Here is a 24,661-nt window from a genome sequence, read left to right on the forward strand (position 1 = left end):
CAACAATAAAGGGAAACACACATGTATGCAGAAAGGTACTGGCTGGCTGGGGTTTCTCTTCTTCACAGTCAACTGCCAAAATAAACTCCACATTCCTCACTTGGAAGGTCAAGCAAATCCAAAAAGACCTTCAAGATGCCTCTGCCGCTCTCAGCTCTGGTCCCTACAAAGCGCTCAGCAGAATTCCACCGGGTGCGAAAGATCCTGGGCCGTGGGAAAATCCCTGGGGAAAAGCTGACCTCTTGTGGCAGGTGGATCGTCGTCTTGGCTCCCCGGAAGCCTGGATCCTGTTCTGAAGGCTCTGAGTGCAGTTTGGGATCCGGGTCTGCAGCGACAGAAGATGGATGGAACTTTGAGTCGGGAGGTGACCGTGTGCTGTGTACCTGGCTAGCTGAACAGGCGGTGTCACCACTCAATCTACTGTATGGGGACCTCTCCGGGCTTGGGATTTAAAGAGTAGGTAGAGCTGGTCGTTGGTGACTGTGTCTGGTGTTTGCTCAGACATACATCGTGACCACCAACAAGGGATAAAGTGTTCAGAGCTGACTAGGCAAGGCTGCCCCACGAGGAGATGAAGGCTGAAGGCGAGAGAGGGGAGGCGACAGCCAGCAAAGCTTGCAGTCACCTAAGGTAAGGCCATGAAATACTGCACATGCTAAGACCGCCACCTTTGTTCCAGTTGTTCCTAGAGAGAGTATTTCCAGCCCGTTTCCAAACTTTGGCCAGGGAAATTTGTTTCTTTTTTTGTCTTTCCAGCTTTGGCACCCAGAAATTTGCCGTCTCCACAGCAGACAACCCTTTGCTTCTCTCTCCTGGGTCCCTTGGGGAAGCTTCCGAGAGCACACAAACCATTCTCAAAATAGGAGAAGACCAAGTCTAAACCCAGACTGCCCCATGTGCGTGGCAAATGTGTCACACTGTGGTAGTCGCACGGTAGGGACATCTCATAGGTGGCCATCACAATTCCATCTTCTCTTTCCGTTCAACCAGGAGTATTGTGTGAACACGTGTCGTAGGGGGGACTGGGCTTCACCCCCAGATCTCGAGACAAGAGCAGGTGCACAGCCTGCCTTCTTACTTAGCACCAAAGGCCAGCAGTGACTCTTCCCCACCCACCTGCTCAGGATGCTCACCAGAAATCCAGAATGCTCTGACCAGCTCACACCTGCAGTCACATGCACAGAGCTGAGAGCCTGAGCCCACGCTCAGTCACAGGACGTGTTTCACAGGGGACAACCACCTCCAGATATTAGTATCCAATCCCTTCCCTATGCCTCTGCCTCCGGAACATCTGCTTCAGCAGGGAGGTGTGAAGACTCTCCCATCAGGCTGGGATGAGTCTTCAATAAGGAAAAGGCAGGAACCCCAGACAGGTGTCTACAGCAGCAGAGGGGCAAACGTGGGCATGCAGAATAAGAACAGCGAGCGATTCTTACAAGTTAACTTAAAGAGCTTTTGCTAAAGTCTCCCCATGACCTATGATTTCATTTTGAGGAGGGGAAACTGAGATACAGAGATATCAAATAATTTGCCATGGCTCCAGGAGAGCTAGAAACTAATCACAGTCGTGTGATGCCAGGGTTCAAGCTCTTAAACCCTGCTCAGAACGATACTGCTCTAGAATCCCAAGACAAACAGACTCCACAGTCCGTCTTCACTAGCTCCAGGGCAGGGCAAGAAAGCTCAAACTTCGGGAGCTTTGCATTCACCAGGTCTCCTGAGATATACACCCTTTTTTTTTCTAGGCAAAGGAAACTGTATGAGGGCAAGCATGTCCAACTTCTTGCTCCGAGAAAGCTCCCTGACCCCTCCCATCCCCTCCCTCCTTCATCAAATGGTGGGGGGCTGCCGTTCCTTCTGCTTTCACACTCACTTTGCTCTGTTCACAATTTTATTTTAACAGGTATATTGAGAACTGTTTGCACTGGGTGTGGTGGCGCAGGCCTTTAGACCCAGTACTCAGGAGGTAGAGGCAAAGTCAGAGGCAGGAGGATCTGTGAGTTTGAGCCCAGCCTGGTCTGCAGAGCGAGTTTCAGGACAGCTAGGGCTATACAGAAAAACCCTGTCTGGAAAAAACCATACGCGCTCACACATACACACACACACACACACACACACACACACGAACTTGTTGGAAGCATGCACCTCTCACCTATCAATAAACCAAAGGTTCCTTTACGGCAGGAACCCTGACCTTTCCTTGCTTTTTCTAGCTCATTACAGATTCTCTCTCTCTCTCTCTCTCTCTCTCTCTCTCTCTCTCTCTCTCTCTCTCTCGTTTTTTTGTTTGTTTGTTGGGGTTTTTTTGTTTGTTTGTTTGTTTGTTTGTTTTTTCCCAAAACAGGGTTTCTCTGTATCTTTGGCCATCCTGGACTTGCTCTGTAGACCAGGCTGGCCTCGAACTCACAGAGATCCGCCTGCCTCCTGAGTGCTGGGATTAACGGCGCACGCCACCACCACTTCTTTACAGAATTTCTTATAGGTGCTAATTTCTCAATAAACACTTCCCAGAGAAGAGGGATGAGCTAGGGAATATGATGAGGGACCAGAGAGTACTACAATTTGCTTGACCTATGATTCCTAAATGAGAGCTGGAGAAACCTACGGATGTTGTGAAAGGAGACATGGTGTCAATTAGTGCTGGTGAGGAAGAGAAGGAATGGGAACTCGGACAGTGCCTGTGAGCCTGGACGTTGCTCTGTTCCGAAGATCACACTATTAGCATGTAATAAAACCAAATATGGGCACCCTGGTCACCCAGGAACTTCCACTCCCGAAAAACTATTTTCTTCGGTAACTTTAATTATGGCAATTTTTGCGTTGTTTGTATGTACTTTTATGATGCTCTGGGGATCAAACCTGTGACCCCACGCATGCCAGGCAAGTGCTCTACCACTGAGCCACATTCCCCAGGCCCTGGTTTTTCTACAAGGCTTCACTATGTAGCTCAGGCTGGCTTGGAACAGCAAATTCTCCTGCCTCAGCAAGAGTAGCTGGGAGCTCCATGGGTTTTGTTTTGTATTGATTTAGGGGAAAAGCGCAGAGCAGCAGGTCAACCCTCCAACACACAGTAGGAAGAGATTACTAGCTATTGGGTCAAACAAACATCTCACAGCCCTGTGAACACCAGCAGTCAGGAGGTTGAAGCAGGATCATCCATTTGAGGGCACCCTGGGCTACAAAGCCAGACTCGAATTCAAAAACAACTTAAATTCCTACTCAGTGAAAGACCCTACAGACCCCCTCCTCAAAACCCACAGCAGCCAGCCTGCTCTCATAAGAACATCCCATGTGCTTGAGAGAGCAGGATGAGATAGGAAGACTGCAAGGCAGGATATCAATAAGATAGGACATCAACAAAGCAGGTTGACTGCAAAACAGGATATCTATAAGATAGGAACAGGATGACTTTTGCTGACACCCATGCTGAGAGAGGAAACCATTCATGCCCCCGCCTCATTCCGATAACCACGCTTTTGCTTCTGTAAACTTGCTTTTTGCTCTTCCCTATAAAAAACCTGCCCCCCAGTCGGCAGGCGCGCAAGTCCTCCTAAAGACTTTGCTGCCCGCAGGTACCTGTGTCTACCCAATAAACCTCTTGCGATTTGCATCCGTGTGGTCTCGGCCTGTTCCTTGGCGTCGGGGAGGTCTCCTCCCGAGAGAAGTCTTTCACTCAGCACCTGGGAGGCAGAGGCAGCTGGATTTCTGCGACTTTGAGGCCAGCCTGGCCTACTCAGTAAGTTCCTGGCCAAGGAATCTAACAAGTACAGAGAAACCCTGTCTCGAAAACCAAAAACAAACAAAAAAAGACTCAATGGAAACTCTCAGTGCTTCCTCTGCATTTTTCCCACCCACTGCCCGCTCCACGCGCCTTCATGTCGAGTGTCACAGAAAGCTCCCCAACACTTTAACGCTGTGCTTTGCAGCGAGCTATCCTCTGAAGCACGACCCAACTCGAGATTTGTTTGCTAACTCCTGGCGCTTGGGCCTCTGGCGCCCCAAGTTTTTGCACTGCGTAGACGATTTTGCCAGGGCCTCCCTTCCTTGGAGATAGCTGGTGACCAGAGCCCACTCTCAAGGTCACTGGTTGAGCTAGAGCAGGGCTGGCCTTGCAGGGCCCAAGGAACTGCAATCCCTAGAAAGCTCTTCAGCGGCTCCACCTGTGACCGCAAAGTTCACGCGCTCCTCCGGGCAGGCTGTAGGGGCTGAGCTTCGTGGTTGGAGCGGACGGGGACAGAGCCCAGTACGGCTTCTGATTGGCTGCGCGGGGCCAGGCGCTGTGGGCCGAGTGGACACAGGTGAGCTTGGGGGCGGTGCTGACCGAGAGTAACCCCGGGAGGGGCCGTCAACCTGTTTCTTGCCGTCCGCCCAGCGGCCGGCAGGCGCTGGCAGAGGGCCAGTCTTGGCGAAAGAGAGCGAGCGTTGCTTGCTTCCTGCTATCTCAGGCCCTCGGCTTAATCTGTATTGGAGTTTAATAGAGCGAGGTCACCAGTACAGTTACAGTTTATGGTGTCACATGGCTCGGGTGGGGGGAGGGGGCAGTGATCCAGGGAAGTCGCCACACTGCCTGGTCTGGAAAAGGTGAGGCTGGAGGCATGGCTGGAGGCATGGCTAAAGGAATCCTGCTAGTACTAGCAGCTTCCACTCTACCCCAAAGGGGAAAGAAAAAGGGGACAAATGTTATGGTGGAGAGTCATGGGTGACACTCTGTCATTGCTGGTGGACATGCAGAACGCATCAGCCACTGTTGAAAACTGTTTACCCCACAAACGGTTGAACAGAATTATCACAGGACAAATCCCATTCCTGTGTACACAAATCAACAGAAAGTAGGTGCTGAAATATTGGCACATGAATGTGTCAAGTGTAGTATTCAAAGTACTCAAAATGGAGGGGGGAGTCACCACAAATACAATAAAATGTTAATAATAAAAAGGACTGAAAAACGATTTATGCCACAGTATGAAGACATGTGGTATCCGCCACACTGCAGGCAGGCACATCCTGGACAGTCGAGACTGGTGGGGTATTGAGACACAGACGCTTCTTTTCAGGTCAAAGAAGAGCAACCTATTTGCCCCAAGCTACAGCCTTTTATACCTCTACTGCTTCTGTGGAAAAACCACCAGCCAGAAAGATAACAAACATCCTTGTCAATTACAGACCACAAGGAAGTTGCGCTGTCGGTCAGGGGGAGTGAGGGAAGCTAGATCTCAAACCCTCCCCCCATTTTATTTAAAAGGTGCCTGTCTTGTTACTTTGGGTGGAATACCTTGCCTGTCACGTGGGGCACTGCCCTCTAATATTCCCTGTCTTAGGTGGCATCCTGCCCCCAAAGTATTGCCCGTCCGTGCGTCCGTGGCTACCCAGACACATAGTTCTAAACCAAGTATTCCCAGAACTGACAGCACCAACGAGCCAGACCAGTGCTGCAACCATCTAGCATGCACTAACTGGGTGGTAAAATTAACAAAAGCAGTATTCCAAACCTCTCTCATATGAGGGTTGAGTTCCATAACTGTAGCAGAAGCATGCAATACAGTGCCATGAGTATCACACATAACATGATTAACTGTTGAAAAGTCCAAAGAAAAGGCCACTTGCTCCTGAACCAGAGCCACTTGTTGGTTCAAGGTCAATATGTGCCAATTGAATATGTGCATTAAGATCATTTTGAATGTCCAAAGCATTGCTGACTCTTTCAGCCAGCTGGTTGACAGTCTCAGCTGTCTGCACAGTCTGGGAAAGAGCAACTCCAAAACTACAATCACAGCTGCGGTGATTCCAAGGTCTCTCTTACCATTGAAGGGGCCCTACTTTCAAATCCTTAGGCCCATATTTTAAAGTCAAAATACCTTTCTTAGCAGTTCCCAGAATCAAATGTCTTTCTCCGGTCCTGAACACAGAAGACAACACAATCAACGTAATAGCATACATCTGTACACACTCTATCTTTCTGAGGCCCTCAATTCACCCTCCTGCCTCCTCTTTAATACTTTGCTACTGGCCAATCTTTCAGAGGGCATACCTCAGAGCATCTCAGGGGATGAAGAAACACATACTCCTTTTAATCTGACTTGACTTGACTTGTTCCTAGTCTGGAACATTTAAACCCCCTCCTGTAATAAACCAAGGGCTAACTTGAGCTATTGTTTGTACAAAATCTTCGGCTGCCTTCCTTGTTACTTCCGTGCCTTGTTGCCTTAAGAGTTTCCCTTACTTTTTGAGGCTTTCAAGTCACCCTCTTGCCTCTTTATACTTGCTAATCCTTTGGAGGGTGTCCCTCAGAGTAGCTCTGGGGATTAAAAAAAAAAAAAAAAACACATTACCTTCCCCAATATGCTCCAGATGGAGAGACCCCGTTCACGAATCCCCACTTTCCAGATCTCAGTGGTACCTACACTTGCCACACTGCAGGCACAGCCTGGATAGCCGAGACTGGCAGGGGGGTGCCAGGATTGAGACACGGAGGCTTCTTTTCAGGTGAAAGAAGAGCAACCTTTATTTTAGCCAAGTTAAAGCCTTTTTATACCTCTACTGCTTCTGAGGAAAACCACTGACCAGAAAGATTACAAACATCCTTGTCAATTACAGACCACAAGGAAGTTCCACCTTTGGTCAGGTGGAGTGAGGGCAGCTAGATCACAACAGGTATCTACCAGAGAAGACTACTTACTTGGACATGGATTTAAGCCAGTAGAAAGTCATTGTTAATTGGCTGGTGACTATACCTGGTGGTTCCCAGTGTAGCCCTGAACCTTTTTCAGGGTGAACTTGTAAGTACAAAAACTCTCATTGATGTCATATCTCAGCAAGAGCTGCTAATCAGAAGGAGAACTACAGAAGCCAAAAAGCAAGGTCAGTAGTACATTTAGAGACTTTCCAACAACAATGGACTTTGATGAATGACCTTTGTTTTCATTTGGTCAGGTGCTGCTGCCTACCTGCTGGACCGTGCTGGATTCCTGCTGGGTTCCGTGGCCTGAGTAGTTCTTTCATCATGATGGCTGGTGTGTTCAATTCTGAGAGCCTGCTAAGGTCTGGGGCCTGTTACAAAGAGACACACAGAACATCATGCTGTAATGACGCCAAACACACGCTGTTTGACAATTTTTCTGGAATAAGTATGAAGAGCAATTGATCTATAGACAGCAGATTGGTTGTTGCTATCATGGGAAAGCTGTGAGGAGTCGTCTGAATGAGCTTGGGGTTTCCTTTTGGGGTGAGGATGATGAAGATGATGAGGCCCAGCACCATGGTAAACACTTTTAATTCCAGAACTAGGGAGGCAGAGACAGGGGATAGGTTTGTCTGCAGACTAAGTTCCAAGACAGCCAGCACTACAGAGAAAATCTTCGTCTCAGAAAGCCTGGAGAGACGGCTCAGCAGTTAAGAGGGTTAAGAGCACTGGCTGTTTTTCCAGAGGACCTGGGTTCAATCCCCAGCAACCACATGACAGATCATAATTGTAACTCCAATTCCAGGGGATCTGACATTCTCATACAGATACACAAGCAGGCAAAACACCAATGCACATAAATAAATATTTTAAAAAGAATACTCAAAAAAAAAGCAGATGATGGTGATGATGATGGTGCTTAAACAGTATTACGAATATACTGTGCGCCATGGATTTGTGACCTTCAGTATGGTGCCTTTACAATGTCATTCATTTTTTTAGTTAGGGTTGTTTTGGTTTTGGTTTTCAGTGTTGGGAATGCAATCCGGAGCATCCTGCATGCATGACTAGAGTTCAACCTACATCATCAGCCCTAAGAAATAAATAGATAATTAAAGCACCTAGCTTCTACAGTGAGAAAACACCTCAGTTAACAAGTGTAACCAACACAAATAGACTCAGAGGAGAATTATTCTTTTTTTTAATTAATTTATTTATTATGTATACAATGTTCTGTCTGCATGTATGCCTTACCCACCAGAAGAGGGCACCAGGTCTCATAGATGGTTGTGAGCCACCATGTGATTGCTGGAAATTGAACTCAGGACCTCTGGAAGAGCAGCCAGTGCTCTTAACCTTTGAGCCATCTCTCCAGCTGGAGAATTATTCTTCCCACCCTTCGACTTCTAATGAAAAGTAATAAGAATGCAAGCAGGCATGGTTTTGGGCCCGCCACGCCTTTCACTGCCATTTTCTCTCATTGCCTCTCCTTGTTCAAGGAGTCTTCTAAGGTCAGGCCCTGACTACTCATTGTTCCTTGTGGGAAATGGCCAAGATGCTAATGGACTCTTGGATGTCCCCAGCACCAAAATCACCGTGAGTCAGCACCACATACAATGCTCTTTTGTGAGCTCTCTGTTGCCTGGGCAGTGCAGGCTGGGCAGGATAGTGTGGGAGGGGCCGTCATCAGAGGAGGCTCTTTCTGCCTCCAGCAACAGATAGAATCTCAGTCCCTTGGGGAGCTTATCATTGGGGTTTATGGTATTTCCTCAAAATGTCAGTGCTTTCTTTATGGCATAGAACATTAAGTACAGGTCACAGAAGAGAACTCCCACTTCCTGTGACATTTACCACTGAGTACCACTGCTGAGGTGCAGGGGGACATTTGCAGTAGAAGAAGCTCCCCTTGAGATGCTTGCTGTGGGACAAAGGGACAGCACTGTTTATATGGTCTGAGAGGCAGGCTTAAAACTCAGGTGTGGTGGAATGCTAAGGTCCATCACAGGGGAGAGTAAACTGGGTTTGTACTTTTTTTTTTTCAGAACCAAGTAAGTTTATGCAGGGTGATGTGATGTGGGAGTGATTTCTTATTAATAAAGAAACTGCCTAGGCCCATTTGATAGGCCAACCCCTTAGGTAGGCGGAGTAAACAGAACAGGATGCTGGGAAAAAGAAGCTGAGTCAAGGAGTCGCCATGATGCTCCCACTCCAGACACACGTTAAGATCCTCTCTGGTAAGCCAGCTCATGGGCTACATAGACTATTAGAAATGGGTTAGAACAATATGTAAGAGCTAGCCAATAAGAGGCTACAGATAATGGGCCAGGCAGTGTTTGAAAGAATACAGTTTCCATGTAATTATTTCTGGGCATAAACCTGCCATGCGGGCGGCCGGGTGCCGGGGACGCAGCCCTGCCGCTGCTCCTAATTCAACAGTGATGGTGACTGTACCTGGTTTTGTGGAGCCAGACTGAAGCACCACTACACTCACGGCTTCTGAATGAACCCAGCTGCCCCAAGGGAAGGTCCCACCATCATCTGCCTCTGATGTTAGATGCAGCCTTTAGCTTAGTGCTGACCAGAGAAATGGTGTAGACTCAACTTGACTGTCCAGCTTCAAAAGGCACTGGATTTGGGTTATGTTGGGCGTGAACCCTTTTCACTTCTAAAGATGGTATCTGGCTCTTCCCAACCACTGTAATTTGATGTGGCAAGATTGCCATCTCAGAGTCTACATTATAGCCGCTGCTTTTTGCCACGTGGTTCGTCTTTGTGTCTTTGAAGTCTGAGATCAGAAACCACATCACTGTGGAATTAAACAGAATACAGTAGAGTGTGTCCTTCGACCAAAGTCATGACCTTCCCCGGTGCTTTCTTAGTACATTTTCACTTGACTCTCAGCCTCGAAACAACAGAGCACCAAGTACTCATCTCATTTAATGTTCCTATCAGACATGACCCATAAGCCATAAAATCACTTTAAAAGTTTATTTAAAGATTAGCAAACCAGGGCTATGGTAAACCGGGGAGGGTTATGGTAAACCAGGGAGGGCCATGGTAAACCAGAGAGGGCTATGGTAAACCCGAGAGGGCTATGGTAAACCCGGGAGGGCTATGCTGGTTTACGGCACTCAGGATGCAGAGGCAGGTGGATCTCTGAGTTTGAGGCCAGCCTGGTTTACAGAGAGGGTTCCAGGACAACTGGGGCTACACCCTATTTCAGAAAAACAAAAATAAAAAAATTAAAATTTATGATTAGCTATTTCTAGCATATATTTGCTGAGCTGACCAACCATCAAACTTGAAAATGTTCATTACTTACCACAGAAGAGGGCTCATTACTTTCTGTTCTTCTCTGGCCTCTGGTAACTCCCACTCTGCCTTCTGACTCTAGATTTGCCTATTTTAGACATTTCGTTTAGAGTCATACAGTGTCTTGTGTAACTCAGAAAAATGCTGAATCTCGTACTCAGTTATGGTTGAGGAACCCTGCACTGTATGAATATACCACATTATGTCCAGACATCTGCTGCTGTCATTTCGGACTGTTTCTGCTTTTGCACCATGATGTAATAGTTATCAACACTCACGTACAAGTTTTTGTGTGGACACATCTTTCCAGGCCGCGGGTGGACACCTAGAAGTGGGTCAGTGAGCTGGTAGCTGTATGCTGTTAACTCTGGGAGACAGCTGATACCTTCCAGAGGAGATGTACAGTCTCGGATCTGTCCGTGGATGAGTGTGACTTTCTGTGCACGTCCTCACCAGCAATTGTTTGCTCTGATTTTCCATTACAGCAACGTTGGATGAAATGAGGGGTTTCCTTATGCGACTTAGTGTAAACTGAGGGCTACGAATACCAAGTACCCTCGTGTACGTACCGTCCCTATGTGGGTCTTCTTTTTGTTTTGTTTTTCTGAGGGTTTCTCTGTGTAGCTTTGGAACCTGTACTGGATCTCACTCTAGACCAGGCTGACCTCAAACTCACCAAGATCCGCCTGCCTCTGCTTCCCAAGTGCTGGGATTAAAGGCATGTGTCACCACTGCCCAGCCAAATACCTTATTTTAATACCAGATATTATTATATATTTATTATTGTATCTTCATTGTCTTATTGTTGACGTGTAAGGGTTCCTTTGCTCTGGGTCTAGAGTATTGGATCCGGCTCAGTCCTGCTGACAGCAGAATAAAGACACTCGTTTCGTACTAAGCATTAGGCTCTGAGCCCAATCTGCCTTTTCAATCTCCTGATACTACCTTGTGAAAGACAAGTCTCGGTGCTGATGAAACCTGGTTCATATACTTAAAAACGTTCATTGCTTGTATTTTTCTACCATATTTAAGAAATTATTGCCCTGCCTTATGGTTTAATCTTGCTAGGATCTTAACCTACTTCTAGCCTCTCATACAAAACACACAAAAAAAAAGTATTATTGTCTTCTTGAACAAGGAAAGGGAAGTAATAGCTGACCTGGCTCTTAAGGACTGGCAAAGATTCAACATACAGTCTCTGTTTCTGGGTGTTCAGAATGACTGAGTCTTACTGAGTTCCAGGGATTGAACCTTCATTGATTTAGGGGCTCCTTCATGACAGACACACTACTAAGCCACCCCACCATTCAACCCTCCCCTTTACTTCTTTAAATTTTGAGGCAGTCTCACTGGGTTGCCTGGCAGGCCTTGAACTTTTAAGTCCTCTTCCCTCGCCCTCCAAACAGCCCGAAGACAGGCCTGCACCACAGCCTTCTAAGAGTCCTTTAGACTAAGGCGAAAGTGGACCAGCTGAGGTGAACTGCGCTGGTAATGGCTCTGCGTACTCTTGGAAGCCCAGATGTTGGCTGGAAAGTTCCTGTGGGTAAGCCGGCCTTCTACAATTTGTGTGTTCCTTTTTTTTTTTTTTTTTTTTTTTTTTTTTGTACATAAGTAGCCTCAGAGAAAGTAGAAAAGGCTAAAGGAAAACAAGGGAAAGCAGAGCCCATTACGAAAACCCTCCCTGGGATGGCTGGGTTCTTTGGGCTACTAGTGAACCAGCAGGCCCAGAAGCTACCCAAGACAGCACGTTCTTGAGGTAAGAATGAGCTCGAGGGGGAGCTGGAGAGATGGCTCAGAGGTTAAGAGCACTGACTGCTCTTCTTAAGGACCGGAGTTCAAATCCCAGCGCCCACATGGCAGCTCACAACTGTCTGAAAATCCAGTTCCAGGGGATCTGACACCTTCACACCAATGCACATAAAATAAAGCTAAATAAACCATAAAAAAAAATTAAAAAAAAAAAAAAGAATGAGCTGGAGGAAGATCTGCTCTTCAGGCACTGTTGGTTAGAACTATTTGACGGAACCTGGCACTTCTCCAAGCCAAGGAGTCAGCTGGTGATGTTTTTGATTTAACGCCAACTGACTACTGGTTTCCTGTTGCCGGAACTGAACCTCGAATTACACCTTAGAAAGGCAGAGCAGGTTACTGGGGTCTGCCTCAAAGGCGAGGGACACGGGTGGGGTGGCGAACCAGGTCCCGGGAGACTGTGTCCCAGTCACAACACCATGAGCCGTATTGCAGTCAGATCCATTTCATTTTATTATGAACAAACACAACCTCAGATGAGCGGAAATACGTTCAGAGTTGGTATTAATGAGAATTATTAGATCACAAAGAACTACTGTTGCACGTGATAAAGGGAAACTCCCACCCAAGGAAGGAAATGGCGTCCTGCAGGTTTTCATAGCAGTGAGCATACATCACCTAACGCATCCACTCCCTCTAGGGAGAGAATGACGGAGAGTAACAATGTCATCTGGGGCATAGGCACGTGTCAAGTCCACAGTGGACACAGTTACTATAAAAATGTGCAGGACTTAAAATACTCTGCTGAGGATCCCCGTGGGTTTTTATAAAGAGCATCTAGCCATGCTCAAACCTACCCACTGAGGTAGGGCAGGATTATTATCCCAGTTTCACAGACGTGATACTCAGTCACATCATTCAGTGACAGGCCCAGTGCTATGGTTTGAGTTTGTCCCATAGTTCATGGGTTGGAAACTTCATCCCCAATGCAACAGCGTTGGCAGCTGGGATCGTTAAGAGCTGATTAGGTCGGGAGGGCGCTTCCCTCACTAACACTCTTATCCAAGGAGTGAACTCGTTACTGCTGGAGAGGGACCTGTTAAAACATTGAGAGTGGTAGGAGGCCCTGGCCTGCACCACCAGCGTAACATGGCCACCACTTTCTTAACTTTATCCTACTAACCTATTTCAACTAAAGACGACGCTCAGGATACTAGCAAACCATGAAAAAGAGCTTTCTCTTTAAATGCTACAACCAGCGTTTAATCTTAAAACAAAGAGCAAAACCTCCAACTCACAGGCGTTCAAATTACTTCCACCATCCATCAGCTATGGGCACTTTCATCCAAACAGCCCTAAGAAAAGTTCCCAAAAACGAAGCCCCGAAAGGGAATACTGCAAATTAATATACAGTGAGTCCTCCAGCCAGGCCAGTTGACACCTGCCATGTTTTACAGGCTCACAGCAACAGATTAGAGAAGAGGTAAGGCACCCGAGTCAGATTTTAGCGTGTCCACAAGGTGAGGACTGTTAGAAAGTCCCTCCATCAGATCTTAGTTCCTTAGTAATGTGTCACTTGATCTGAGCTTTAAAATCTTGAAAGTAGTATTCCTTAGTGAGCTGGTACACCCTTCTCCACCGACCCAAACATAATGGGGTCCTCCCCAGCCACAGCATGGTTCAGCTCCATGGGGCAAGCCGAGAAGAGAAGGTTAAACGGGCACCTGCTAACCAGTGAAGCTAAAGTCACCCAAAAGGCATTTCCAAGGAATAGGGCCACAGGTCAGCAAATGCATGGATATCTTCCAAGAGCTCTATTTTAATGAATAGCTAAAGGATAAGGCTGCTTTCATGTGGGCACACAGAGGTCCTGAAGCCTCTCTACTCCACTCACACAGGAAAGCTGTTCCCCCACTACTGGGGCTCAGTGGGATAGATAGCATTCGGTACACGACACAGCCAATCTAATAGAGCAGACCCACACTTCTGCCTCATTGACTGAGCTACAGGGACAGTTTGCTGAAACGTCCACGGCATCTCAGATGTCCTATCTTAGCTAAAGCTTTGCAGACCATGGCTCCACGGATAAGGGATTCCAAATGAGGCACTTAAGAACGCGACCTTGGTTCTTGTGCTTCCCATTTAGCTGACAAGTCCTCCTCCTCCAAGCACGACAGCATCATGCGAGAGGGCTGATCAGCCCAAGGAGCCTTGCTGAACATGCAGGGAGCACTGAGCACGCTCTACCCTGCCTCACATTGAGGCTAGAGTAGGAACTGTGTCTCGCCCGCCCTGTCCCTGGTGCACTGGCACAAGGGTAGCATTTGTTTGGGAATGACTCATGAGACAAAGAGCCTCTCTGAGTCAGGATGTTTCTAGAAAGTTTGCCAAATTTTTCTTTACCGTTTCCAGAGTGCCAGCAGTCTGAGGGATAGAGGTGGAGGATCTGCAAGCCACAGGGAAGGACAGCCAGCTCTACTAACTACTGACGCAGTGTCGCATCCCTGTGCAAGAAAGCGGCTGGGACTGCCCATCTGCTGCCTGTAAACACACAGGACATTTCTGCCTAGAGCAAGACTAAATGTCAAAGGGGAAGAAGAAAAACAAACCCACAACCAAAACCACAAAAGTGGGTAGGAAAAAGAAGCAGACGTGGTAGAGCTCAGAGACAGGGCCATGTGTCCCAGGCAGAGTCCTCCATGTAGACTGGATGGTCAGAGTCAATACTGTAGGAGAAGCCTTATGACAAAGACCGAAGAGCGAATATCTAACCTGTCTCACTAGAGCACCCCAAGACTTTGAAGTCCCCTGGCAATGTGTGCCCGGAAGGTTTTCCTTTGGAAAGTTATTAGGAGCTGCCTGTGGTGTCTCCCAACTTCTCCAGCGGCTGCCCAACATGGGAGGAACAGGCAACGTGTTCAGCAACTCTTTTCAGAGGGAAGCACTCCAAATGAGTATTTGCAGGTTCCAGGATAGACCTTAAGTCCAACTCTATAAACGCTTCCACTATTGGATGCATGAAAATGCCACAGCCACCTTAATTTATGGGAGCAACCAACGGAGAGCAGGAATTAAAAGTGGGGTGCGCAACTCACAGAACGCTCAAAACTATGAGTGACTGCCCTCATCAATTTCCAACACGCCTCACCCGAAGACTTCTCACTCTGCTTGTCCTTTTAATCGCTTTATTTATTTACTTATTTTAGACAAGGTCTCACTATCTAGAGAGCCACCTGCCTCTGCCTCTCAAGTGCTGTGATTTAAGGCATGTGCCACCCACCACACCTGGCACGAGCCTGGTCATTAAAAGAAAATCCTTTTTCAGTAGAGACCAGTTTCCCTACAAACGGTTGTTTACTTTTTTTTTTTTTTTTTAAATCATCAACCTAAACTACCCGGAGATACTCACATGTGTTACTGTATTCTAGTGTCACCAAGTTCCATGGCTGTCACCTACTCAGAATTAGGAGAGGAGGCATGCTGTGTGAAAAGGCTCCCGTGCCTCCACTAGGCAAGAGCTGAGCCGGATCACCAAAGATCCCCCTCTCCCGCACCTCTGATGAACCACGGCCTGCATGTTGAATTTGGCCCCTTAAGATCTATCTTCCATTTCATCTGGCAAAGCCTGGGCTAAAAATAACAGGAGAAACCTCTGAAGATTTTCTTGCATCTCTAACTCAGAACACAGCTTAAGAGGTGGGGTGGAGGCACAAACCTGTACTTTTAGACCCTTGGAAAGTCAGTATGCATTGCAAGGTGAACACTGACCCATAGCAGAGCAGCTGCTGGCTTGGGAGGCAATGAGAAATGAGGTCAACGGGGACAAAGCAAAGAAAAAGACAACGGGAAAAGAGAAGAGAAGGTTAGCATCGAAAGGGAAGAGCCATTGACTTCCGATACGTGTCCATTTTACAATACTGTACCAGAATGGGTTAACGTCATCACTTTAGCGTCTGGGGAGCAACACTCAGTAGTTAATTAACAGAACATGAAGCCTCTGCCAAGCTGGCTTTGGGAACAGAAACCGGAAGATTCCAAACTCAGCCACTCTTGCAGCTCCCATCGCCAGTTCTTTTCATCCTGGCCAAGACAGCGGCCTTAGATACTTTCTTCCGGTCGTAAGCCAGGCCCAGGAGAGCCATGCAGTCGATGAAGAAGGTCGTGAAGTTGACGTGCCAGCGGTACTCACTGGCAGAGTAGTCGTAGGGGAAGGCGTGGTGGTAGTTGTGGAAGCCCTCGCCTGTAAGAGAAGCACGGGGAGCAGTTAGGGGGCTTGGTGACTGCTGCCTCCTGATCTTAGCACACCTCTTACCCAGTGGCTTAAACCTTGGAGAAGCAGACTATGCGTGAATGGATAAATGCAGTATCTTTTCCTCTGAGGAAACAGACACCCTCAAAGGCATCGTGGTTCCATTTATATTATGGGATCTATATATCTTATCCAAATTACTGTTTCTAAGAGGATCTTAGCACTGTAGAGTGTAGGTAATTTATTTCAAACATGAATTAAAGACACGAGCAAGGGCTGGAGAGATGGCTCAGTGGTTAAGAGCACCACCTGCCCTTCGAAGGTCCTGAGTTCAGTTCCCAGCAACCACCTGGTGGCTCACAACCATCTGTAATGAGATCTGGTGCCCTCTTCTGGCCTGCAGGCATACATGCAGACAGAATACCGAGAATACTGTATACATAATAAATAGATTTAAAAAATTCAAAAATAAAGACACGCGCAAAGGTTGGCCCCTGAAAAGAGGGATGTATGTAAGTTATAAAAAGTAAAATATTTTAAATTTATTTTTAATATTTGAATGTGTATATACACATGCACACACACCATAGCGAGTATGTGGAAGTCAGAGGACAATTTGTATTTCTTCTACTTTGTGGGTCCCAGGGATCAAACTCAGGCTGGCCAGGCTTGGCGACATGCCTTTACCTGCTGAACCATCATGCCAACATAGAAAAGATACTTTTAGTAATATCCAACATAGCGAGGTTAATGAGCGCTATACAAAGATGAGCACCAATCTAAACAGTGTCGTTGAATGACCAATGTCTGTTATCGCTAAAGAAAAGCAGCCAAGGGTCAGCATATGGAACACTAACTCGCGGCCTCTGTCAAACTCTCTTCTTGGAAAGGACAGGGAGATGTGGGCACAGATAGCGCTGACACCCAGGACTGGATTTATAGGCTGGATCAACTATGATCAAGTCATCTGATAGGATTCCCCAAGCAATGTTGTGGGGAGGGGAACTCGAGCACAGAATAGAAGAAAAGAGGGCTGGAGAGATGTCTCAGTGGTTAAGAGCATTGCCTGCTCTTCCAAAGGTCCTGAGTTCAATTCCCAGCAACCACATGGTGGCTCACAACCGTCTGTAATGAGGTCTGATGCCCTCTCCTGGCCTGCAGGCATACACACAGACAGAATATTGTATACATAATAAATAAAAAAAAGAATAGGAGAAAAGCAAAGGACAAGCGGGAAGAGGCTGGTAGGGAGCGAGAAGGCACATGTGCTAATGGCCACCCCACGGGCATCACTAACAGATGCCCCATGTTCAAGTATACTACACAGATCAAAGTGCAGCATGGCTAAATAAAAACATGACTTACATTAGTGGAAATTACCTACATTTCTGTTTATGATCTCCAGCCCCCAATGAGACTGCAGACCCACCAGCCTCCCCTGGGGCAGGGGATCAACCTTTCCACAGAAGTTACGGCCTCTCAAAAGGCTCCCCTAGTAAAATCACCCGCAGGGTTATAGTGGGACATATACACAAATCGGATCGTTTCTGACTCCTCTGGCTCCTGGCCAAGCATTTCCAGCCAACAAGCCACCAGATACGGTCATGCTGGGGACTTACCCACGGCTCCCATGGAAACCAGGATATTCTCCCGAGAGCTAATGTTCTTGTCGTAGGGGCGATAGCCATAGAGGTGGGCGGCACTGTTCACCAGCCAGGTGGCGTTGAGCACCACGGCATAGCGCAGGAAGGTGCTGACACACAGGCTGTTGAGGAAAGTTTCACCCCAGAAATACCAGGGCACCAGTGTGGGCAGGATGAAGCACATCAGCAGGAGACCGGGCTTGTAGTACCTACAATGAGACTGCACGTGAGAGCCTGTGGAGAGGGGACGCTCACACTTCCGTCAACTGTCCACTCCTGACGGGCAGGGCTGTTTCTCCCCGACACCATGACTAAAGAGCAGCAGGAATCAGACTCAGACACACACACACACACACACACTAAAAAAACGTGGGAGAAAATGTGAGAGCAAACGCTGTTATCTCACTGTCTACACGGGGCAGCGTGGACGCCATAAATGACCTTCGTTATCACAGCCCTTCCTGAGCAGCTGTTACCTGCCTCTGTGGTCCGCTCTCACGACCAGGGTCTCAGGTGTGTGTCAGGTGTAGCAGGTGGTGTCATGCCGCTATTTCTGCTACCAGCATTCTGAGCTCTGCTGGCCCACCCCGAAACACTCTGGAGTGTCCCAGACCAACTGCAGGCCTCTGACCCTATAGCAACACTTAGCTCTCTGCATCTTGTAGCCCAGATACTCCAAGGGAACGGTATCCCTCCCGGGTCCTTCAGTAGCCATGTCTTCACTTTCACAGCCCCGCAGCAAACTCCTTTCCTCAGCTTTGACCTCTGCTCCCCTGGCTTAGGTCTCTTCCTACCATCTAACCGCCCCTCCGTGAGTGGGCAACAGCCCCACGCTGCAAGAGGACCTTTAGTAACTCTGCTGGTAACTTCGCTACTCTTCAGTCTCCGAGCAAGACTCCACAGGAAGGGCACCAGCAATGCCTTGGCCGCTCTTCTTATCTCTCACACCTAGTACTTCAAGCAGAGGAACATTCCTGGAACATTCTTGAGGCTTCCGCTCACGACGCTCTGCCTACACGGTCCGCCTCTGAACCACCTGTGATGTCTGTGCAACTGTGGATTCCATGTCACTTCCCCTAAGCCCTTCCCCGAACATCAGAGAGCAGTCTCCCTGCTCTTTGTATCTGTCCGGTATAGACATATCCTGGCCTGCATGCCGATAACTATCAGGCTACTCAGCTTATCCCTCTGTCCCCTGCTAGGCTACCAACTCCGTCAAGAGAAGGTCTCAGTTACACTCAGTTCTCTGTCCTTTGTTTTAGGGTAATAAACAGTGTTTTGTTTTGCTTTGCATTTAACTGGTTCCAATCAGATAAAATTAGTTTACCTCTGTGGCCCATAGGAAATTAAAAATAAGTTTTAAAGGGAGGCGGAGGTGGGGAAGAGACTGAAATATTTAATAAATAAATAAATAAATAAAGAAAAAAAAAAAGAAAAAAAAGAAAAAAAAATAAGTTTTAAAATTATCTAAATATTCAGATCCAACACGTCACAACTTTAATTTTATAATTCTACATTCCCAGGGTCACCCCTCTTCACTCACCTCCTCTGGAACATGACCAGCTTCTCAGCTTTTAGGTCAGACATGTCCAGTTTTCCGCCCTTCTCTTTGACGGCTGGGTGTTTGCGCACGAGCAGCCAGCCCACGTGAGAGAAGAAAAAGCCACGCCGGGAATTGTGAGGGTCAGCGTGTGTTTCTGAGAACTTGTGGTGGGCGCGGTGATCTCGGGCCCATTCATACACATCATTCTGAGGGAACAGGAAAGAGAACCCCAGTATTGAGGAGAAGCCCTTTTGGGGGAATGCAAGGGCCCAGAACTCCCAGTATAATACACAAAACCCTCAGGACTCTTGGCTCAAGAATATGCATGGGAAGAAAGTGAAGGGTTCTCTGTTCCACTTGTGTTAGAGCTAAGGACATACAGAGGCTGGCAATGGTGGCACATGCCTTTAATTCCAGCACTTGGGAGGCAGAGGCAAGGTCAGCCTGGTCTACAGAGTTCCAGGACAGCCAGGGCTGTTAGACAGAGAACCCCTGTCTTCAAAAACCAAAAAGGAAGAAAAATACATGCAGAAAAGCAACTTAAAGTCCCAGAACATAGGTATAGCACAGCCTCTTGCTGAGACTGTATGGGAGGGAGGGAGGGAGGGAGGGAGGGAGGGAGGGAGGGAGAGGGAGGGAGGCTTGTCACAACCTTCACATTTCATTAGCAAGTTAGTGGATTTCCTTTTTTAAAGTTCATCTTATATGTGTGTGTGAATATAGATGAGTGTGGGGTCAGAGGACAACTTTCAGAAATCAGTTCTGTCCTTCCACACAGCAGGCTCTAGGGATCAAGCCCAGGTCATCAGGACTGCAGAGAAAGCATCTTAACCACTGAGCCATCCTTCAGGCTCAGAGTACGAGGCAAGTGGCCTTGGGTTCTGGGGTGCTACTCTGTCGAAACAGGCGAGGCATGCCATCCAAGACCAGCACTAACGCAGGAGCACAGTCCCACTTCTAAAAGACCCCTGGACTTATCTGGATTCGAAAGTATACCAGTGTCTCTTTCTTCCCTCTCTCTGTCCCCCAAGAATCTTGTAAAGTTGCTAGGCCAGAAACAATCAGGCATATCTGGTGAGCACCTCAAATCTTAACGAGACAGAGGGTACTAATTTGGTTTCCCGGTGTCCTCTTGCCGCAAATGAAGCCCACCACTGGCTATCCTGTGTCCTTAAAGCTTAGGAGCCACAAGGGTCCCCTACCATTTCTCTATCCTTGCTCTGTTTTAACTTCCCACCATTGCCTCACTCAGGAATGCAGTGTGGAAAGAGCCCATCTCTGGGGGTCTCCTCACCTACAAAGGGGCAGTAATAGTATCTGCTACCCCAATCGGCATTGAGGACTTAGTCAATGTTAAAACAAGAGAGCCCCAGGTCTATGAGAGATAACCTCTGTCCCACTGTGATGTAGTCTGAGATAGTTCACTTAGTGTGTGAGTGAGCTGTTCACCTATAGTCCAGAAAACCAGGGACAGCATCCAGCTCTTGTGCCCCATCCTTTATACTGAAGACCCACCGCAGCCACACTGTGTGACACCACAGGGACCTGGAGAGGAAAACAGCACCTGGGGACCCTTTATTTCCCTTCCCAGTGACCCTACAGTATTTGGACTTTAACACTGAGTCTGTCAGAGACTAGAAAAGGCGATGACTGCCCATCATGGGAGAGGAGGCACAGCAACAGTACCCACTTCTTACCTGGAAAGCCATGGTGTTGGCAATGATGAGGAAGAGCCTCAGGGGCAGCCGAGCCTTGTAAGTTCGGTGGCTCCACAGGCGATGGGCCCCGGCTGTGATCCCCAAGGCACTGATGACATAGTACAAATACGCTGTAGGACAAGAAAGTTGGGGTTATCACCAACAGGCCGGTTCCATGTGGGAAGTGTGCCAAAGACAGTTTGCTCGTACCAGCCAGTTTCTCGTTCAGCCTTTGGGGAAAGGTCGGATTTACCCTAAAGCCCTGGGAAGCCTTGGTCTGTGAAACCTCGGAGATTTTACTACTGCTTTATGCCATCATCAGTCAGGAGTCTGTAAGGGCATCGTCCCGGGGTTTATCTCCTTTGACCTCTAGCTGTCCTCTAAGATGTTCTGGTCAGGAAACTGCATTTCTCAACCTAGAACCCATACCCAGGGAAGTTTTTGAAGCAGTAGCCAGAGCAACTCGGACAATGACTAGTTAGAGAAAATAAGCGGCGACACACCGAATAGCCAAGTCTACACGTGAGGCTTTTCCCAGGGGGACAAAACCACTTCAGTGCCGTAGCGGTGTAAGGCACAGTCAGATCTGCACAGTGCCTCAGCCATCAGCAAGGATAATAAGAGCCTCCTATTCTCTACACCTTGAACAAGGTGGGTGATGTGAAGATACAGATTCTGTCTACTGTTTGAAGGTGTGTTTCCAGTTCTCTCATCCAGACCCCAAGATCTGTGTGCCCAGTTCCCCAGTCTCTCCTTGGCCACGCTCCTGTCTATGGAAACACTCGAAGCTGGCAGAGGAGCACTGCCTCACTGTCCTTGAGGCACTGCAAGTTCCGGAAGTGCCAGTCATGATGGAGAACTGGGGAAGAGAGCAGTTCACCCTTCCGCCCCCTCCATTGGTTGAACTAGGAAGCAGGGGCTGTGGCCTCGGTAGATATGGTCAGTACTGACTCCCTCCCAAGGAACATCAGGAAACAAAAGGCCACCAGGGGCTACAGAACTTGGTTGCCACTGGAGACACCGCGCACTGCACAAACGGCTCTGTGCCCTTCTGCAGACAGATAAGTTTCCTAAGAACCCTCTCTCCTCTTCCCCGTTCCTGTCCCTCCCACAGGACCCAAAAGGTGCAACAGGACAGCAACCTATGGCAAGTTCTGGCCATACCTACGTTTGGAAAGATCCTAAGGTATATCCCAGGAGGCTTTGGGCAAAGCAGAAGCTGGGGGCGCACCAAGGAAACACCTGCATTCATTCCATGCCACAGACGACCCAGGCAAATTGGATCCAAAAGCACAGATAATGTAATGGGGGTGAGGGGAAGGGTGGTGGAGGGTGCACCATAGGACATGTGGATCCCACGCACAAGAACCCAGATGGTCTTTCTGTTTGTTTGCTTTTGGAGACAGGGTTTCTCTGTAGTTAAGAGCCTGTCCTGATCTGTAGACCAGACTGGCCTCGAACTCACAGAGATCCGCCTGTCTCTGCCTCTGAAGTGCTGGGATTAAAGGCGTGCGCCACCACCACTCTTGCTGAACCCAGATAGTCTTAAGCCTCTTCAATTCGCCTCTCGGTCTAGCACACAGGAGACTAAGATCCTGTCCCTGTCTCCCACAGAAAAGTGTCCCCCGATAGTGGGTATTAAACATCTCATAGGTTTAAATTCAGAACTAAACTGTGGGAGCTTGACCCATTAGGCTACCTCTCACGGTGTTGTCAAAGACGTCTATTCAGAGTCTACAGAGGTACAGAAGACTCTTAAAACAGCCAAGCCAGGAGCAAGGCCAGCAGGGCACACAGCTACTCTAAACAAGTATTCCAGTCCTACTCTAGACAAAGATGTGTTGTCAAGATTACGAGTGGAGGGCTGGAGAGATGGCTCAGAGGCTAAGAGCACTGGCTGCTCTTCCACAGGTCATGAGTTCAACTCCCAGCAACCACATGGTGGCTCACAACCATCTGTCATGATATCTGGTGCCCTCTTCTGTCTGTAGGCATACATGCCAGCAGCACACTGTGTGCACAATAAATTTAAAAAAAAAGAGTGGCCGGGCGGTGGTGGCGCACGCCTTTAATCCCAGCACTCGGGAGCAGAGTCGGGAGGCAGAGGCAGGCGGATCTCTGTGAGTTCGAGACCAGCCTGGTCTACAAGAGCTAGTTCCAGGACAGGCTCCAAAACCACAAAGAAACCCTGTCTCGAAAAACCAAAAAAAAAATAAAAATAAAAAAATTAAAAAAATAAAAAAAGAGTGGACTATCTGATACCTGGAAAACTCTCAACACTTATAAGACCTTGACCGGTAGAGACAGAAGCCGCTAGCACTACGGACAACCAGCTCTTCTATACATACACGGTCCTCCAAGGGAGCTCCCATTAGTATCTATACTCACAACTGCTCCCGAAAACCTCCCACTGTGCTGAAGACCCCTTGCTCATGGGCCCATAGGGAGCAGCAAGAGGCTCTGATCTACAGAACCTTCCCGGTTCAAGGTTCAGAGGTGAAGCCACCTGCAGAGCACACGTGCGCATCCAGGGGGCAGCACTGCTATAAACCTCCACCATGGAGCTGAGCTAGGCAGGTAGCAGGACGCTCACACACCACAACCATCTGAAGGCTGGGGCTGCTCAAGGCTCTATTCCCTGCCATGAGGCGTGGGTTCGGTGTGGTATGGCGTTTGAAGGGGAAGGGTCCCTAGCGCTAGGTGAAGAAAAGCAACAGCAGCAGACAGAGCAGAAGGTGAAACACTTGAGCGACCTTATTTGGGTCTAAGAATGTTTGATGACTGGCTTGTGCCAAACCCTGCTTCACCTTCCTCCAGGTCAACCAGCCTGCTCTGGCTGGCCAGAGAGGTCCAAGCCGTCGTTTATAAACCCCATATGATCTCTCCTCCCTAATAGCATCCCGTGGCTCTGTCCCCTCGCTGGGCTCAACATGCTGCCTCCCATGAGGCCCCCATGAGGCCCGTGGTCTGGTTCTTGGTACCAAAGTCCCCTAGACAGGGCCTGCTTCTTTTGTGGCGGGCAGGGCTGGGACAGGTGCCACCAGGTGACTCACACGGAAAAGCCTGTTCAGTGGCCTCAGCAACAATGTTAAGAGACTCTTAAAATTCAAGTGCCCCCATCCGAATCCCACTAGGCTTTTCCCAGCCCAGCTGGTCCATCGGAAACCAAAAAGAAAGGGCTGCTGCCTTGGGTCAGAGGCCACCCCGTTAAAAAGCAAGTAGAACTCTGAGGTACCGGCTCAAGACAAGGGGAGCTGCTCACCGAAGAGGCAGGTGTAGACCTTGCAGGAGGGAATCAGTGTGATCCCATACAGGGCCCCCAAGTGCAGCAGGGCCATGAGGATGATGTTTCTCCAGACGTACTGCAGCTTGGGCGGGGGCCCCTCCTCATCCTGGTAGCTGGGGTCATATAAGTCATCTTTTAATTCAGGGCGAACGTCCGCTCCCCAGTGGTGAGGGTTCTTTTCAAACTTCTCTCCTCCGTTCTGCTGTCCCCCAGAGGGAGGCGCTGTGATTGTGGTGGTGGCTGAGTAAGAGCCAGAGATCTGCCAGGAGAGGGGGTGGAGAATTAGGACGGCAGACGCGTGGGGGCGGCAGGGGGTACTTTCCTCTACCGTAACTGCGGGAAGGATGCAACAGCCGCCCTACCCCACGGCCAAGGCTGCATGACGGTGAAGTGTGCCACGCAATGGAACAAGGGAAAGTTTCCTGCAATGCACAGACCGGCGGGAATAACCCTTATGCTGAAGGGGCAGGACAGATGTTTTATTAGCAGCACCCTTAGCAACT

At 48.4% G+C, this 24,661-nt stretch overlaps 1 protein-coding gene across 2 annotated transcripts in view; it reads right to left on the reverse strand.

The window, feature by feature from the left end:
* Positions 1-24,661, reverse strand: part of LOC126503803 (stearoyl-CoA desaturase 2) — a 37,631-nt gene that overhangs the window by 12,343 nt on the left and 627 nt on the right. The window contains exons 2-6 of one of the 2 annotated variants that reach the window (XM_050145745.1): positions 24,135-24,417; positions 20,873-21,003; positions 19,176-19,381; positions 17,609-17,841; positions 12,230-15,980 (exon numbers count right to left, since the gene is read on the reverse strand). In XM_050145745.1, coding sequence (XP_050001702.1) covers positions 15,781-15,980; positions 17,609-17,841; positions 19,176-19,381; positions 20,873-21,003; positions 24,135-24,417 — 1,053 coding nt within the window. In that variant the 3' untranslated portion in view covers positions 12,230-15,780. Of the gene's footprint in view, positions 1-12,229; positions 15,981-17,608; positions 17,842-19,175; positions 19,382-20,872; positions 21,004-24,134; positions 24,418-24,661 lie in introns of those variants that run through there. The other variant, XM_050145755.1, reaches the window with a different exon arrangement.

This window comes from Alexandromys fortis, unplaced genomic scaffold, assembly GCF_014885135.2.
Source record: "Alexandromys fortis isolate MF-2015 unplaced genomic scaffold, M_Fortis_MF-2015_v1.1 scaffold_16, whole genome shotgun sequence".
In the NCBI taxonomy this organism is placed as follows: Eukaryota; Metazoa; Chordata; class Mammalia; order Rodentia; family Cricetidae; genus Alexandromys; species Alexandromys fortis.